The sequence below is a fragment of the Scomber scombrus genome, chromosome 19 (assembly GCF_963691925.1).
Source record: "Scomber scombrus chromosome 19, fScoSco1.1, whole genome shotgun sequence".
Lineage (NCBI taxonomy): Eukaryota > Metazoa > Chordata > Actinopteri > Scombriformes > Scombridae > Scomber > Scomber scombrus.
Genome location: NC_084988.1, coordinates 3317142 through 3332182, shown reverse-complemented (window position 1 = coordinate 3332182; position 15041 = coordinate 3317142). Strand labels below are relative to the sequence as shown.

The 15041-nt window shown below is 36.8% G+C and overlaps 1 protein-coding gene across 1 annotated transcript; it reads left to right on the top strand.

Moving 5' to 3' along the window:
• The first annotated feature begins 1614 nt into the window (after positions 1–1614).
• LOC134001350 (protein LBH-like) lies at positions 1615–6057 on the top strand. Its single transcript, XM_062440917.1, has 3 exons — positions 1615–1689; positions 3967–4141; positions 5990–6057. Exons 1-3 carry the CDS (start codon positions 1615–1617, stop codon positions 6055–6057), a joined length of 318 nt encoding a protein of 105 aa, XP_062296901.1.
• Positions 6058–15041: the final 8984 nt, after the last annotated feature.

The following is a 15041-nucleotide window of genomic DNA, read 5'->3' as shown; positions in this document are numbered from 1 at the left end:
ATCCATTTAACCAATTGCACTTTAATGTGACCGGATTAATTACAATAATGCAGAATACAAACAAATAGCTGCTACAGATTGCACTCTAGTGTTTGATGTCTGACCTAAGGTTGTGGCCTCACCGTAACTTTTAAGGTCTGAACAGTTTCAAGATAAGCTGCTAATGCTTGACTGAAAGGAACGTTGAGGTTTTGTAGGGCTGCAAGGTCTTGTTCACTCAAGGGGCGAAGGAGCTGCATCTCAGGAACATTACACGTATGACATTAGATGCACGGGGGAATGTGGTCCTCGCCATAACCCTCGCCAACCTGAAATACAGAAGGATTACAGCTGTTCAGTTTGTGTAGGCCATTTAACTGTGTGGGAACCATTTTGCACGCCTTTTTCTATAATTGAGCCAGGAGATAAGATGGTTTATGTTACATCATCTAAAAAAAAATGCATTTACTTGTGAGAAATCTTGTCTCTCAGCTGCAAAAGGTGATCGGTGGCATGCAGGCCTCCATCCGAGATGATTTCATACCTCTGTGAAACATTGCTGAATATGTGGCGTATAGCACCCTGTGTAGTCCATACAGGTCAATCTCTTTAGTCAGGATTGAGTAATCCTCTGACCTCCAACTGGATGAATGTTGTTTAGTAGGAATCAAGAACTTTTTCACACATATCGCTGCAAAGGTGCAAGAAACAGTGAAATACAGCCTAGATTATACTGTATAATTTGGTAATTCACATTATTTAACAGTTAGCACGATATGTCATTTATCTGCTAGTTTTAGAGGTCTCTCACTCAAAACAATACTAAAAGACAGAGTTTGATGAAGTAGTAGTGTGGGATCATGGGAGTTGTTGCCTTCATTGTTTAACAAACACCATTTGTCTCATTCAGACGGTGCTCTGCTCAGCTTCTCCTGGTTAGGATTCCTTCGGTGTTCATCGTTCAGAAAGTTTTTACCAGGTGCTAAATCATCCGCAGAGGTCTCTTCCTCTCCAAAACAAACATACCTGGTGGTTGGAATCAGTAAAAACACAGAATAAAGCAGTTTTACGTTAAAAATCATTGTTTCTGTGATGCTGTTTTGGTTGTTAAACGTGGGTTTTGTGGGGTTGTTTGCAGCTGGCTCTTAAAAGTCTTATCAAATTGACGTTAACCAAGATATATCTGTGTTTATTATCTATGCAAACATTTTAGGGCTGTAACTAACTTATATTATCATCAGTATCTATTGATCTCCAGATTATTTTCTCAATTAATTGACTTGACGATTCGTTCTCAAAAATGTCAGATAATAGTGAAATTAATATCTATAGTAGTAGTGGTGACAACTTTAAAGTACTTGTAGAACCAAAACCTAAATATATTAAATCTACAATGATATGAAACAAAGAAAAACATGAATAATCACATTTAAGAAGCTGGAATAGTTGAATGTTTGACATCTTTGCTTGAAAAATCAAAAAGTATTGAAGATTGATATGTAAATGTTAGATATAGGATTAATTAGATAAGGTAAGCCAACCATAAACATTCAGGTGATAAGAACTCAAAAGCAGAGAAACTTGGTATCAGCAGTTTATTGATCATTGATTATCATTTCGTTCTTTCTCTCCAGGATGACTGAGGTGATGAACTCTCTGGAACCGGGGACGGAGGACTTCAGCGGTGGAGCAGGAGGAGACCAGGACTCAGTATCCTTCCAGGTTTTTTTTTTTTTTAATGAATATAGTGTTTGAATAATAGTGCGTGTTTAGATGATTTCAAACCAGTCCTGCTTTATTCGAGTAGAGCACATACAGCGGTGAGTCACAGGAGTGATGAACAAGGGTAAAATGTGGGTTGACGCGACTAAGGTCATGAGTTGGACTCTGCTGCTGTGAGTGAATGGTGTGTGTCTAAAAAAAAGGACAAGTGGGTTATCGTCTACTGCTGTAAGACTTGATTTTATAAACATAATGTATCATCTTTAAGTGAACTATAAAGAATGAACACTGCTTTATTATTTGATTTCTTCTGTAAGCTTGATCGTGATTGTGTTGTGATGAATATTCTCATTTCCTTTCTGTCAGACATCTAATGGAAAGGGCTTTACTCGGTGAAACAGACTCAAGAAAACTACAGCACAGACTGAGAAAAAACGATGTTTCCATTAAAGTAATTGAATAAGTGATTTACAGGTGATGATATTCAGGTGTCTTAAGTTAAAACTGGGCTAAATTTGGTTGAGAAGAGAAAGCTTTTTAGAGGTCTAGGTCATGTTTAACGTGGTTTTCCTGCAGCTTTTTATAGTGGAGGTGCTTCATCTCCACTAACCTCGGAGGAATTTCTTACATTTTTATGAAATATGATATATTTAAAGCCTATTAAGGCTTGGAGGGAAAACGAGCAGTGGTGCTACATCACATAGCAAAGGCCACATATTTAATGAGTGATATAATAATTTAAACAGTCATTTTGGTCACATTTTGGTACATTATCAGTACAGCAGGAAGAAAAAGAAGAAGATTAAATAATATAAACATTCAACAACAACTTTTCTGTTCCTGTATGTCATTATGACACCTGCTGACAGCTGTTTTACAATGATTTATGGTCACTCAGAGTCGGTTCTTACGAAGTGCTGTCCGACCACATGAGGAATATAATATTATAATTGGTTTTGAGCGGTTTCACTCAAAGCCAATGGACAAAACAGAGAGGGGTGGAGGACGTGGAGGTACAATATCATGCGACAACAGCACATAATGATGATTTAACTCTGTAAAGCCTGAACCTTTGAAAGATAAATGCCAGAAAATGTATTCTTTGAAACATGAAATGCAATAAAATGACAGCTGACAGATTTGCAGATAAATTACCTTCTATACCTGCTGTATCTAATCTGATACACACATTTTCAACATAAAACTTGTGTAATTCAACATTGCATCAATCCAGCAACAATTCCTATTGAAGTATCAGTAACTATTTTAATGTTTTTCTTACCTTAACTTTTTCAAAATTGGCAAAAAAATATCCAGGCCTCAAAATCGCAGGTCACTGATTGACAACGTCCATCTTGCACGCCTCAATTAAAAAGGCCCCCTGCTGGTTTATCTGTGTATTACATGTATCTAATGAGATTTTTACGCTGATGATGAAGAGCTCTCTTAAACTCATGTATCAAATATGACTCACTTGGTGTTACAGTGTCAATAAAGATGGCGATAACCCTACATGAGCATGGATAACCAGGTTAACTTGGCTAAGCTGGCTAACTTAAATGCTAGAAGTATTGTTCTGCACATCCGAATTAGTGGATTGTTTAACTATTTTGACTATATTGCTTTGTGCCACAGAGCATATCGAACCAAACGTCCTGTACCAAACAGTTCAGAACAAATACACAAACTGGTACACCCCTAATGTAAAGACTACTATCAATGGATTACTTTGATACTGAAGAAAACTCAGAAAGACATTGGGTAAAATAATATCTTTGGAAGTATGAATTTGACGCAAACTGTGGCACTAAGGGTTTTAAAGTATCTTAATTGCCTCCATGAGCTGCGTGTCAAAGCCACTGCTGCAGCTGAAGCCGCTGACAAGTGTGACAAAACAGAGGCCAAACCACAATAATTAACTTCCCGTTATTTTTATAGTGCCAGTCTCTTTGACCTCAGGGGCCAGTATCTTCTTCAGCTCTCCTCACAGTTTAAAAACCCCCTGAGCTAGACCAACAGTGTGTCAAGATAATTTCAGATGCAATTCAACTAGAAAATGGAAGGAAAGCATGTGAAGCCCAATCAAAACAGAGGTCATAACTTCAGTCAGAGTTCAAAGTAAAATGTGAGTGAAGTCATCATCCGAAGTCTTTCATCTGACATCCTAATCCCATTTTTACTGCATTGATGTTCTTTCACGTATGTGCTGTGAGCAACGATGTGCTACGATCACACTTCAGTTAACCTTACATAAGCTTTCAACAGATATTCCCAGATACCCATGAAAGGTATCCAAAGTTGACCAAGAGGCTTCCCTCCATCGTGGTGGAGCCGACGGACGCAGCCGAGGTGGAGAGCGGCGAGCTCCGCTGGCCGCCGGACGAGCCGAGCTCTCCAGACGCCCAAACCGAGAGACAGAGTGTAGAGGAACAAGCTGCAGGTGAGGAGGAGTGTGTGTTATGTTTTTGGTCTGTAACCACAGGGGCAAAAGTTGACCTCATTGCCCCTTTTAGTACTCGCCTCATTTAGTTTTTTATTACAGTCAATTACAAGTGAAGCAGGACTTGTAAACAATCAGCAGCTTGTGTATTCATATAAACAGCTGCATTATGAGTTACAGTTACAGGCATATACTCCTCTTAAATTATCACCGGAAACTCATATGCACTCATATTAAAGGGTTGGTTTCTGTAGTTAGTTCTAATGCTAATGATCCACTTTGCATTCATATTGGAGGTGAATGAATCTCCGAGCATTTCCGTGGCATAATTTGATTCTGACAGTGCAAAATGAACTCAATATTCATGAATCAGAAATATGACGGCATTATTTTCATCATTTTTGTTCTATTTCGTTTCTTTTTTCATGGAGCTGAAAAATGGATTGCAATATCTAGAATAATCTACTGAGTCTTTTGGCTTTCAGACATAGTTTGTGTTCATTCATGGAGTCATAAAAACTCACTTTCTTGTTCAGATTAAAAATGTGACTCCTCTTTGTCTCGGTTCATTCCGCTTGGGTTTCTGCATTCACTCTGTTTCCATTCATGCTGCGTTTTGACATCGCCTCAAGTTATATAAAACTGCAGAATTTGGCACTTTTGTGGAGAAGATTGTGGTTTTTTACCATGTATGAGTATTTTTTTTCTGCTTTAGACATTTGGGCTCCATATTTATTCTCATCTTGTATTCGTCTGCTCATAAAACAAGATGACTGTTTGAATTTATTTAAGATATTCAACTACAACTAATGTTTATTTTCATTATTGATCATTCTGTCGACTATTTTAACAATTATTTGATCAGTTGTTTGGTCCATAAGATGTCAGAAAGTGGTGAAACATGTCAATCACTGTTTCCCAAAGCCAAAGATGACACCCTCAAATGTCTTTTTCTGTCCCAACCAGACACCCAAACAATCCACAATCCAAAGATATTCAGTTTATTAACGTAGAGGACAAAAAATATTCACATTTTTAGAAGCTGGAGTCATATGCTAAGAGTCTACTGCCATGTTAGCGGCTCTGTAAAGCTTTACTTTTGCCTTTGGTGATGTAATGTCCACAATTTTGTATTCACCACTTACATCTGTTTCACCAGTGACTTTCTGCTACTTACTTGATATGAATTAAGGGGTGAAAGGTTGTGGATAGACGATTTATATTGTTAAGATGGAAATCCACTGCTCCACCTATCTCTGCAAACTGGATTAAGGACATCTTGTTTTGTTTTTTTTTAAATTAGAAAGAATTAGACTGACGCTCTCTGGTGTTTGTAATATGGACCTGGAGCCGTAACACTGTCCTGGATTAAACTGCTGCCTCAACTATCATTCTGTATGATTTGCTTTTCTTTTTTCTTCTTTTTTTAATTAATTTAATGTGTTTATTTATTTTTATTCATTCTTTTGTTTTTATTCACTTATTTATTTATTTTATTTATTTGTCATATTGTTATTAATTTGCTGATAGACTTAATTTTAACATTGTATTTGGGTATGTGCAGAGCAAATAATGAAATATATGAAATAATTTGCATAACTGAAATTGTGTGAAAATGAAAATCCATTGGGGAAAAAAACTGGACATTGAACAACTTTATAAGATGCATTTTGTTAATTTTTACTCGTGCCCACAGCTGTTAATAATGAATATACATTTTTACATGTTATACATACTTTTTGGTACCTGTTTGAACCCGACCCAGTGCATGACTCTGCCCTGTAGTATTATTAGGACTAAGTTATTTAAAAGATTAGTGAGTAATCCAGCATCTGCATGTTTTTCCAGGTGAGGAGCAGTCAGACGTCGCTGTGGACGAAGAAGCTTCAGCGGCGGAGATGCAGGACTCCAACTGAAGACTCCCCCCTGAAAAAAAACCACACAAAAAAAAAGCCCAGTGTAACTGTGAGAGTGTCCAGATTTGGATGAAAGGAACAGAGTCCAATAGATGAGCACATACTGTACAGTGGATAGAAAAGGTCACAGAGATAAAGGAGGAGGACGAGTAGAACAAACAGATTCCCAAACCCCAGCTCATGGTGCTTGGAGCCAGAGTCGTGTCGGTAAACTTTTTTAATTTTTGTTTATAGATCTTATAGCGCTGATGACGGAGTTTGTTCCGGCATATGTAAGTTAATTAAGACGACTGAAGGGACCAATTGCCATCCTAAACCTTTTTTTTCTTTCTAGTTGGTTCTTCTAGACCAAAAAGTAAAGTTTAATTCCAAATATTTGGTTTTTAATGTCATAATTCAAAGTATAGATGCCATACTTATGCTTCAGTTTATGTATTTTCGGGTCTTCTTCGCCAACATGACATAATATCACATTTCCATGTTTTTAATTTAGTATTTTCTCCCTCTGGCTCCAAGCCCTTGACGCCCATGACATCATCTGCACATCTGAATGCTGTCTTAAGTATTTAGCTGATGTGTGCCATACTACTACTAATGGTAGCTACTGTATTTTGTGCACAGTTTTTACATTAACTAGATGTAAATGACTAAATGTTAAGTGCTGACTGCTGTAGTTCGGTGATCTTGGTCTCACTATTCACTTTGTAATAATAGCTATGATGTTTTAAACAACAGTATTTAATTAAGGAAGCCTTTATCGCTTTATTCAATGTTATTACGATACATTCTTTAATATATTACGATATGTACACATTGTTATGATACAGTAGGTGTTAAAAGGGAATGTAATTGTGTTGTTTTACTTCAGATAAGAGCAATATGTTCACAAGAATTTAAAGGCAGACGATTTTGTTACAGAAGTAAGGAGACAACCAGTGTATTTTAGATGTGTCGCTTGTCACAGACATGATATTTTTTAAAATACTGGAAGCCTAAATTATTGCACAAGTAATAAACCTTTTCAAAATTCTTAAAAATGTTCTCATATTTATTGTGGTTTGTACTGTACATACTCTCTAACAAAACACTGAATACATATTGTGGTTATATCATATTCAAAACATTCATACAGTATACTGAACACAAATAATCTGAAAAAGACAATATTATTGAAATCGTTTTTCTTAAGTAAATAGATGGTTTATTATAGTAAAGTTTGGCTCACTTGAGATCAAATTGGGCCCTTCAACTAAAATGAGTTTGACACCTCTGCTTTAAGTGGTAGCAGCTGTTTTATTGATGTTAAGACACATCTGGATCTGCCTTGTAATAAAACATTAAAGCTGCGTCAAGTGGTTTTTTGACCACAAGGGGGCAGGAAACTTCAAAACAAACTCAAGTGTTTATACCTTTAAAAATATGGCTGGTATTTTTCTATATTTTTCTTATTGTGAGCATATCTCATGTGCAGAGCCAAAACAACATTAATCTACTTGCAAGTATGATGATCACTCAATTGTCTACTGTGTATCGAACATCAAACTACCTAAATCACCACTAATACTAACTTAATTCAGACAGTACAAGAATTATCAATACATAATATACAAGATGCTTCGGATTTTCTCTACTCTGAGTTCATTAATGTTGTGGACAAACATGCTGCTTGGAAAACTGCTCAAGTCAAAAGTAAAAATCTCCCTTGGATCAGACCATCAACTGTATATAAATATAGATGACATATATCCATTTGCTGATTTATTGGACTTTTCTCTGTCAACATGTGAGTTCCCAGCCATCCAGATATATGTACGCATCACTCCAGTACATTAAGGAGGCAATTTACTTGAACTAAACATATATAGACATCTATCCATTATTTGTTCTGTTGCTATAAACTCTTTGAAAATGTCATTTATAATCAACTATCACATTATCTCAGTATCGATAGCTCTAGCGCTCCACAACTAGAGTCCTGCTAATTCACCAATGATGTGTTCTCTGCTGCAGACAACGTTAAAACCCACAGGAGTAATCTTTACTGAATTAATTCAAGCTTTTGAATTTGTTGATTGCTATCTGCTTTAAGATAAACTCTACGCTTGTCAGCCTTCTATGGGTCAATTCATACCTTTTAGATAAACTCTGTGTTATCGGCCTCTCTGAAAATGAGGTTCTGTGGTTGAGTTGATACCGTCATAACAGAAAACAATGTGTCGTCTTACAAACATAAATCTGATCTGTTGATTGGACAGAGAGGTGTGCCTCAGGGTTCAACCTTGGGACAACTTCTCTTCTGTATTTATGTAAAAAATGTATAATGAGTCAGACGGTGCACGAATTCAGAGGCGAAAATCAAGCGTCCAAACAACATTTAGTTAAATCACAAAAAATAAACCAGGCTTCAAACTAAAGGATGAGGATAAACTTTATTGTTCCAGCAGTTCAATCAGGAGAGACCAGAAATGAAGTAAAATAATGTTTATTATGCAGATGATATTAATGATTAGGTATTGTCATAGTCTTTGGCGCTTGGACTCTGCAGGGAGAATTTTTGAATTGAAGGACGTAAGTCCTGAACATCAGCATGATAGATCCCCCCCCCCCATTTAAAACAGCATCAAGAGAGCACCTGAGCAGAGAGGGAGAACATTTAAAAAGACAGCTGCAATATGATAGGCTGACAATGAAGGTGTGTCACCGTGCTGTTGGTTAGACTTGACCAGGTGATGTGAACAGCTGATGTGTCAATTGATGCTCCAGAAATAACAGCAAGGAAAATATGAGCTTTGACAGAGATCAGTATGAGCTGTAAGAAGGATCAGGATGACTAAAGAATGAGAAATAAAAGTATGACGTGAGCATACCATAAGGTGGTCTTCCTGTCTGAACTTTCACTAAGCTTCATTACTACCAGGGTTGCAAACACAGACACATAAAACACCAACAAAGAAAGTGAACAGAAAACACAACAACAAAGGAAAGTGTGGGCAGTCACTCCTGATCTATATAGTATTGCACTCGACTCAGCTGTAGGGGCAGTTTGTCATCACCAAGAAGAAGGAGAGTTCAACAGAAAAGTGTCAATATAAGTAAACAATATGAATGAAGATAACTTAATTAAAAGAGAGAGGTACGTTAAAAAATACTGGTAAGTTTCAGGCAGGATGAGAGCAGGGTATGTTTTACAATCTAACAGAGTAAATGAGAAAGAGCTGTTTATAAAAAGGAGGATGATGAGGATGATGAGGGCCAGCTGTGGGAAAAGGGAAGCTCAGGACAGGGAGTGGCAAGATCTGCAATAACAAGAGTTAGTAAAAAACAACAACAACAACAGATGAACAGAGAAATAAACAATAATAGTCCTGAGCAGATGATCCTGTGACATTTACTGCCAATTTTCAATAACAGTTGTGTTTAACTTTATGCCGATGACGCTGTTGTATATACATCTAAACCTGATTTAGCACAAATTCAAGCTTCTCCTCAGTCTGATTTCAACATCTTACAAGATTGGTTTTCATGTGATAAACTATTGCATTCTGCTCAACTCTATTTCTCTAAGAGCTTTTATGTTTAAAGCCCCAAAAGATTGGACTAATTGACTTGTTGCTACTAGATTCATTTCATCATATGGTTAACAGTACAGCCTGACTCGGATTCATATTTTCTCATTGTTTCGGGTCTCTGATTCAATTACCGACTCCTACATTTATGTTATTTGTCTGCTTGTGTCTGAAAGCAAGACTTGAAGCTTCTCTGAGTGAAATTCTTTTTTCTTTTTTTTACTCTTTTGTAACATTTTTTTGTGAATGAAGCTCATTCACCATCAACACGTGGCTTCATATTGCAATCTATTGGCCTTGCACCTCCTTATGAACAGGTCGCATTCATCAGGCTGAAATTAGTTTTAGGGGAAGAATATAGATGTTTCTTTTTTGGCTGAGGCCCTTTTATACAACAAAAATATAATAAAACAAGCAGTGGATCACTCACGACTACATGAATGAATCCTCTTTATCATCCCAGTCATTTTAATGTGCTGTGATACTTGATAATAAGTAGCAGAAACCACATGAATCAATTCTATTAATCATATTATTTGATTGGAAATGTTTTCCTAGAAAGAGTGTGACCCTGTTTCCTGTAGCTTTGCACTGAAGGAGGCTCAGGTGTGTCTCCTCTCTGAGCTGGAGGCTGCAGCACGAATCCAAACTCTGTGTTCTTATTTTAGTCTCTGATTTATGTTTTCTTGCCTCATAGATATTCAAGGAAAGTAACTCCACCATCTGCTGTACCCCACTGCTCCATCTGACGTCATAGCACCGCATCCGACCGCCGTGCAACTTTTCAAATATCACTTCTCGGCATCATTCACAATAATTTTATTCATGAATCCGGCGTCGACAAATGGCAGCAGATGTTCTGCACCTTTTGACATTAATTCATTTTCATCATGATGTGTTACACGGCTATCATCCGCGGATCAGCTGTGCCGACATCTTCCCCACTTAATGGCCTCAAGTGGTGAATATGACAGGCATCGCAAAAATATCCCTACATGCTCTGCTTGTAATCATGGCTTTGAGGCTGATGGGGGAAATGTTTTTTTTATTATTTTAGGCGGAGGGTCACAGTGACAGCAAAATCTGATGTGACAAGAACAGAGCAAAGTCAGTTTACTCTGACCCGATGGATTCAGGTAAAAACTGTTAGAGCTGTAACTTAGATAATCATTAATATTGATTAACTGACAAATCACTTAATAGACAACCATTAAATAAACATTTCAACCCTAACCAAAATTCTCAAAATCACAAAAAGAAAATGTCTAAATTATCTGGTTGCAGCTTCTCTAATATGAATATTTTCTTGTATCTTTACTCATATGTGACATTAAACTGAATATCTTTGGGTTGTGGACTGTTGATCAGGACAAAATAAGACATTTAAGGACGTCACTTTGAGCTTTGGGAATCAGTGATTGACTTCTTTCCCCATTTTCTGATATTTTATGGACCAAACAACTAATCGATTAATCGAGAAAATTATCAAAATGACAATGAATGAACTGCAGCCCTAGTTCCATCTTAATCAGCTGCCATGATTTAGCTCATAATAAGAATATTTTAGTTATACTAATATTTTTACCCAATATTTTTTACATTTTCATCCAGTCGAACATCATCAAGAGCAAAGAGACTGAAAAACAACACAATAGTTCGTAATGTCAGTCTGCAGATTACTGCTGATAAAGGCAACTTAAGTGTCGTTCTGGTGTCACATGGTCAAACATCTGATCATTAACTTTGGGACGACTTGTTGAGAGCAACATTTTATTGATAGGAAAAAATTGAATTGTAATGTTTGTTATTTTTACTTTAAGAATTACAATAATCTATCAAATCAGACAAGTTTACAGAATAATCCGAAAACAGAAAACTGATTGAAAGTCATTAATAAAGATATCCTTCACTCAAAAATGTGTTTTTCTTCTTGATTAATCGATTAGTTGTCTAAGAAAATGATGAGAAACCTTGATCAATTGTTTGCCAAGTGTTTCCTCAAATGTATTCTTTTGTCCACAAACCAAAAATACTCAATTTACTTTTATACAAAGACTAAAGAAGCCAGAAATCGAGAATTTTGACTTTTTTTTCTTCTTTAAAAATGACTCAAAAAATGAACCAATTATCAGTATAGTTGAACATTTAATGACTTAAATACTTGGCAGCTACTCTATGAATTGACTAATCATTGCAGCTCTGTACTTTTGACCCTGCAGTAAACTGTATGTCGATAAATACAGAAACATGTTGATGAGATACGTATTGTTGCATGTAAATATTAGAAACATGTTAGAGCTTCTGCGTGTTTCTGTCTCTCCTCCTGTCTTGTATACACACATTCAGACGAACAGGCAACACGCTCCGCTCCCACGTACACTCTGATGGCTTGTTGAGGCTGATACACTGTTAAAGGTCAGATGGGTGACTTGATCCAGACAGCGAGATGGATGGAAGGATCTCCATTTTATTTTATTTTTTCCATGCCTCGCTCACTCTCTGGATCTGACCTTTCGGATGACAATCTTGTGAAGAGCACTTCGTCGGAGCAAGCGGGGTCACTCCTGAGAAAATGAAGGGCTGCGGGGAGCAAGGCTGCGAGGGGGGAAAAAACGCAGTGTCAATTATCTCTAAATGTCACAAGCTGTTTTTCAGAGGAAGGAAGACTTGCACTCATCTCTTGTCTTAAAGATGACACACACACACACACACACACACACACACACACGCACACACACACGCACACGCACACGCACACACACACATGCTCATCTTTTTCCACATTATTCTCACAAAGGTGGAAGCTTTTAGCAGTTGCATCATGCACATAATATTTTACTGATAACATGTGTACAACAAGATTCAGCTGCAGTACAACAGATCCTTTATCCTTCAAATAAAGGATCTGAATATTCAGATCCTTTATTTAAGTAAAAATACAAATGCAACAATGTAAAAAAATACTTTATTACAAGTAAAAATACTTCATGAAATATCCTACTCAGGTAAATAGTAGTGCAGTATTATGAGTGATGTAGTATGCAGTATTACAGTAAAAGTACTGCAGTATTATGAGCGATGTAGTATGCAGTATTACAGTAAAAGTACTGCAGTATTATGAGTGATGTAGTATGCAGTATTACAGTAAAAGTACTGCAGTATTATGAGTGATGTAGTATGCAGTATTACAGTAAAAGTACTGCAGTATTATGAATGATGTAGTATGCAGTATTACAGTAAAAGTACTTCAGTATTATGAGCGATGTAGTATGCAGTATTACAGTAAAAGTACTGCAGTATTATGAGCGATGTAGTATGCAGTATTACAGTAAAAGTACTGCAGTATTATGAGTGATGTAGTATGCAGTATTACAGTAAAAGTACTGCAGTATTATGAGCGATGTAGTATGCAGTATTACAGTAAAAGTACTGCAGTATTATGAGCGATGTAGTATGCAGTATTACAGTAAAAGTACTGCAGTATTATGAGTGATGTAGTATGCAGTATTACAGTAAAAGTACTGCAGTATTATGAGTGATGTAGTATGCAGTATTACAGTAAAAGTACTGCAGTATTATGAGTGATGTAGTATGCAGTATTACAGTAAAAGTACTGCAGTATTATGAGTGATGTAGTATGTAGTATTACAGTAAAAGTACTGCAGTATTATGAGTGATGTAGTATGCAGTATTACAGTAAAAGGACTGCAGTATTATGAGTGATGTAGTATGCAGTATTACAGTAAAGTAGTGGTTTGGTCCTCTGACTGATATATTATTATATATGACATCATTAGATTATTAATAGTGAAGCATCAGTGTTAGAGCAGCATGTTACTGTTGTAGCTGCTGGAGGTGGAGCTAGTTTACACTACTTTATATACAGTTAGCTAGTTTAGTCCAGTGGTTCCCAACCTAGGGGTGGGGCCCCTCCAAAGGGTCAGCAGATAAATATTAGGGGTGGTGAGATGATTCATGTTTTCAGTTTTTGGACTTTTTCTCTAATCTTTGATTTTTGCTGAAATATTGGATCATTTGAACGTTTATTGAAATGAAACCATGTGAGAAGTTTAGAGGGAAAAATCACTATTTGGTGGAGCTGTTAACAACTCATAGACATCTGAGATGTGAGCCTGACTACACACTGCTGTTTGTAAGACGTTAAAAAACAGAAATTCATTCATTCCATATTTTCAATGTTTTTTCTCTGTTCCCTTTTTCCTTCTGTCCTACTTTGTTTCTTCTGTCATTCAGCCTTCTTTCTTTTATTCCTCCCTTCTGTCCTTCATCCTTTCTTCTTTCCATCTTCCTCGCCCTTTTTCTTCTTCCTCCCTCCTTGCTTCCTTCAGATCTTTTCCTTTGCCGCTGTCTTTCTTCTTTCAACATATTTCCTTTCGTCCTCTTTTTCAACATTCATTTTAACCCTTTCCTTCTCACTTTCCCTCTTCTGCTGTACTTCTACTATTCTTTTCTTCTGTTCTCCCTCTTCCCCCTTTATTCATCCATGTTTCTTTAATTCTTTAATTCCTTCTTTTGGCTTTCCTTTCCTTTCCTCTTTTTCTATACCTTTATTATTCCCTCATTCTATCCTAGCATAGAAATACCCAAAGTTTTCATTTTTCTGTCATCCCTTCTTCACAACGAGCCGTTTCAACTCATATTTTACTGCTTGTTTACTTCCTGTAAGTGATATTTATCTGTGAAAGCAGTGTTTTTTATATTTAACTCAAATATTTTAACCGAATTAGAAGACTTTATTTCTTTAACAAACCATCCATCTCCCAAAAAAAACAAATCCCACATTTTACCCAGAACATTAACCGACTCGGTCACAGTAAATAACGGTTGTTTTGCCCCGCTGCATCTGCTGTTGCCGCTCTCCTGTTTCATTATGTAGAATTCATTCATGTTCAATTTGGAACAAAGACCACACAGACCACGCCAGCAGCCACTTGTAAATCGGTGTATTTAAAAGTACCTTTTAACACAGCCATTAGAGCCGCTGAGTGTTGTGAGGGAGTTGTGTTTTTGATGATGTCAAAGTGTGCTGTGCCAGGACTTTCATCTCCCACTCCTGCTGGCTTCAAACGGGCCTTTTAAATGTGTCCGTGATAGGCCGAGGTAAAGCGCACTCGCCCCTCCGCCTCTCCTCTCCCAGCTCACCAGGATGGATAACAAGGTTGTTTTTTTTACTGCAGCTGTAATGTCAACGTGTCACAGAAAACACACGATGCAGTCTGCACATAAACATGCCACCAAACACTTATGTGTATATAAGAAAAATAGAAACATTTAAAGGGTGATTTTCTATGTTTTTCTTATTGTTAACAAATCTCATGTACAGAGACAAACCAACAGGAGTTAAAATGTGAAAATAAACGTATGAATAACTTGCACACATTCTTTTTTTGTGGACCC

Bases quoted from the DNA above. Each gene is read 5' to 3' on its own strand.
- LOC134001350 (XM_062440917.1), top strand. From the start codon at position 1,615: ATGACTGAGGTGATGAACTCTCTGGAACCGGGGACGGAGGACTTCAGC. The intron at 1,690-3,966 runs GTATCCTTCCAG...AGCTTTCAACAG, and splicing joins CAGGAGGAGACCAGGACTCA to ATATTCCCAGATACCCATGA. The intron at 4,142-5,989 runs GTGAGGAGGAGT...ATGTTTTTCCAG, and splicing joins TGTAGAGGAACAAGCTGCAG to GTGAGGAGCAGTCAGACGTC.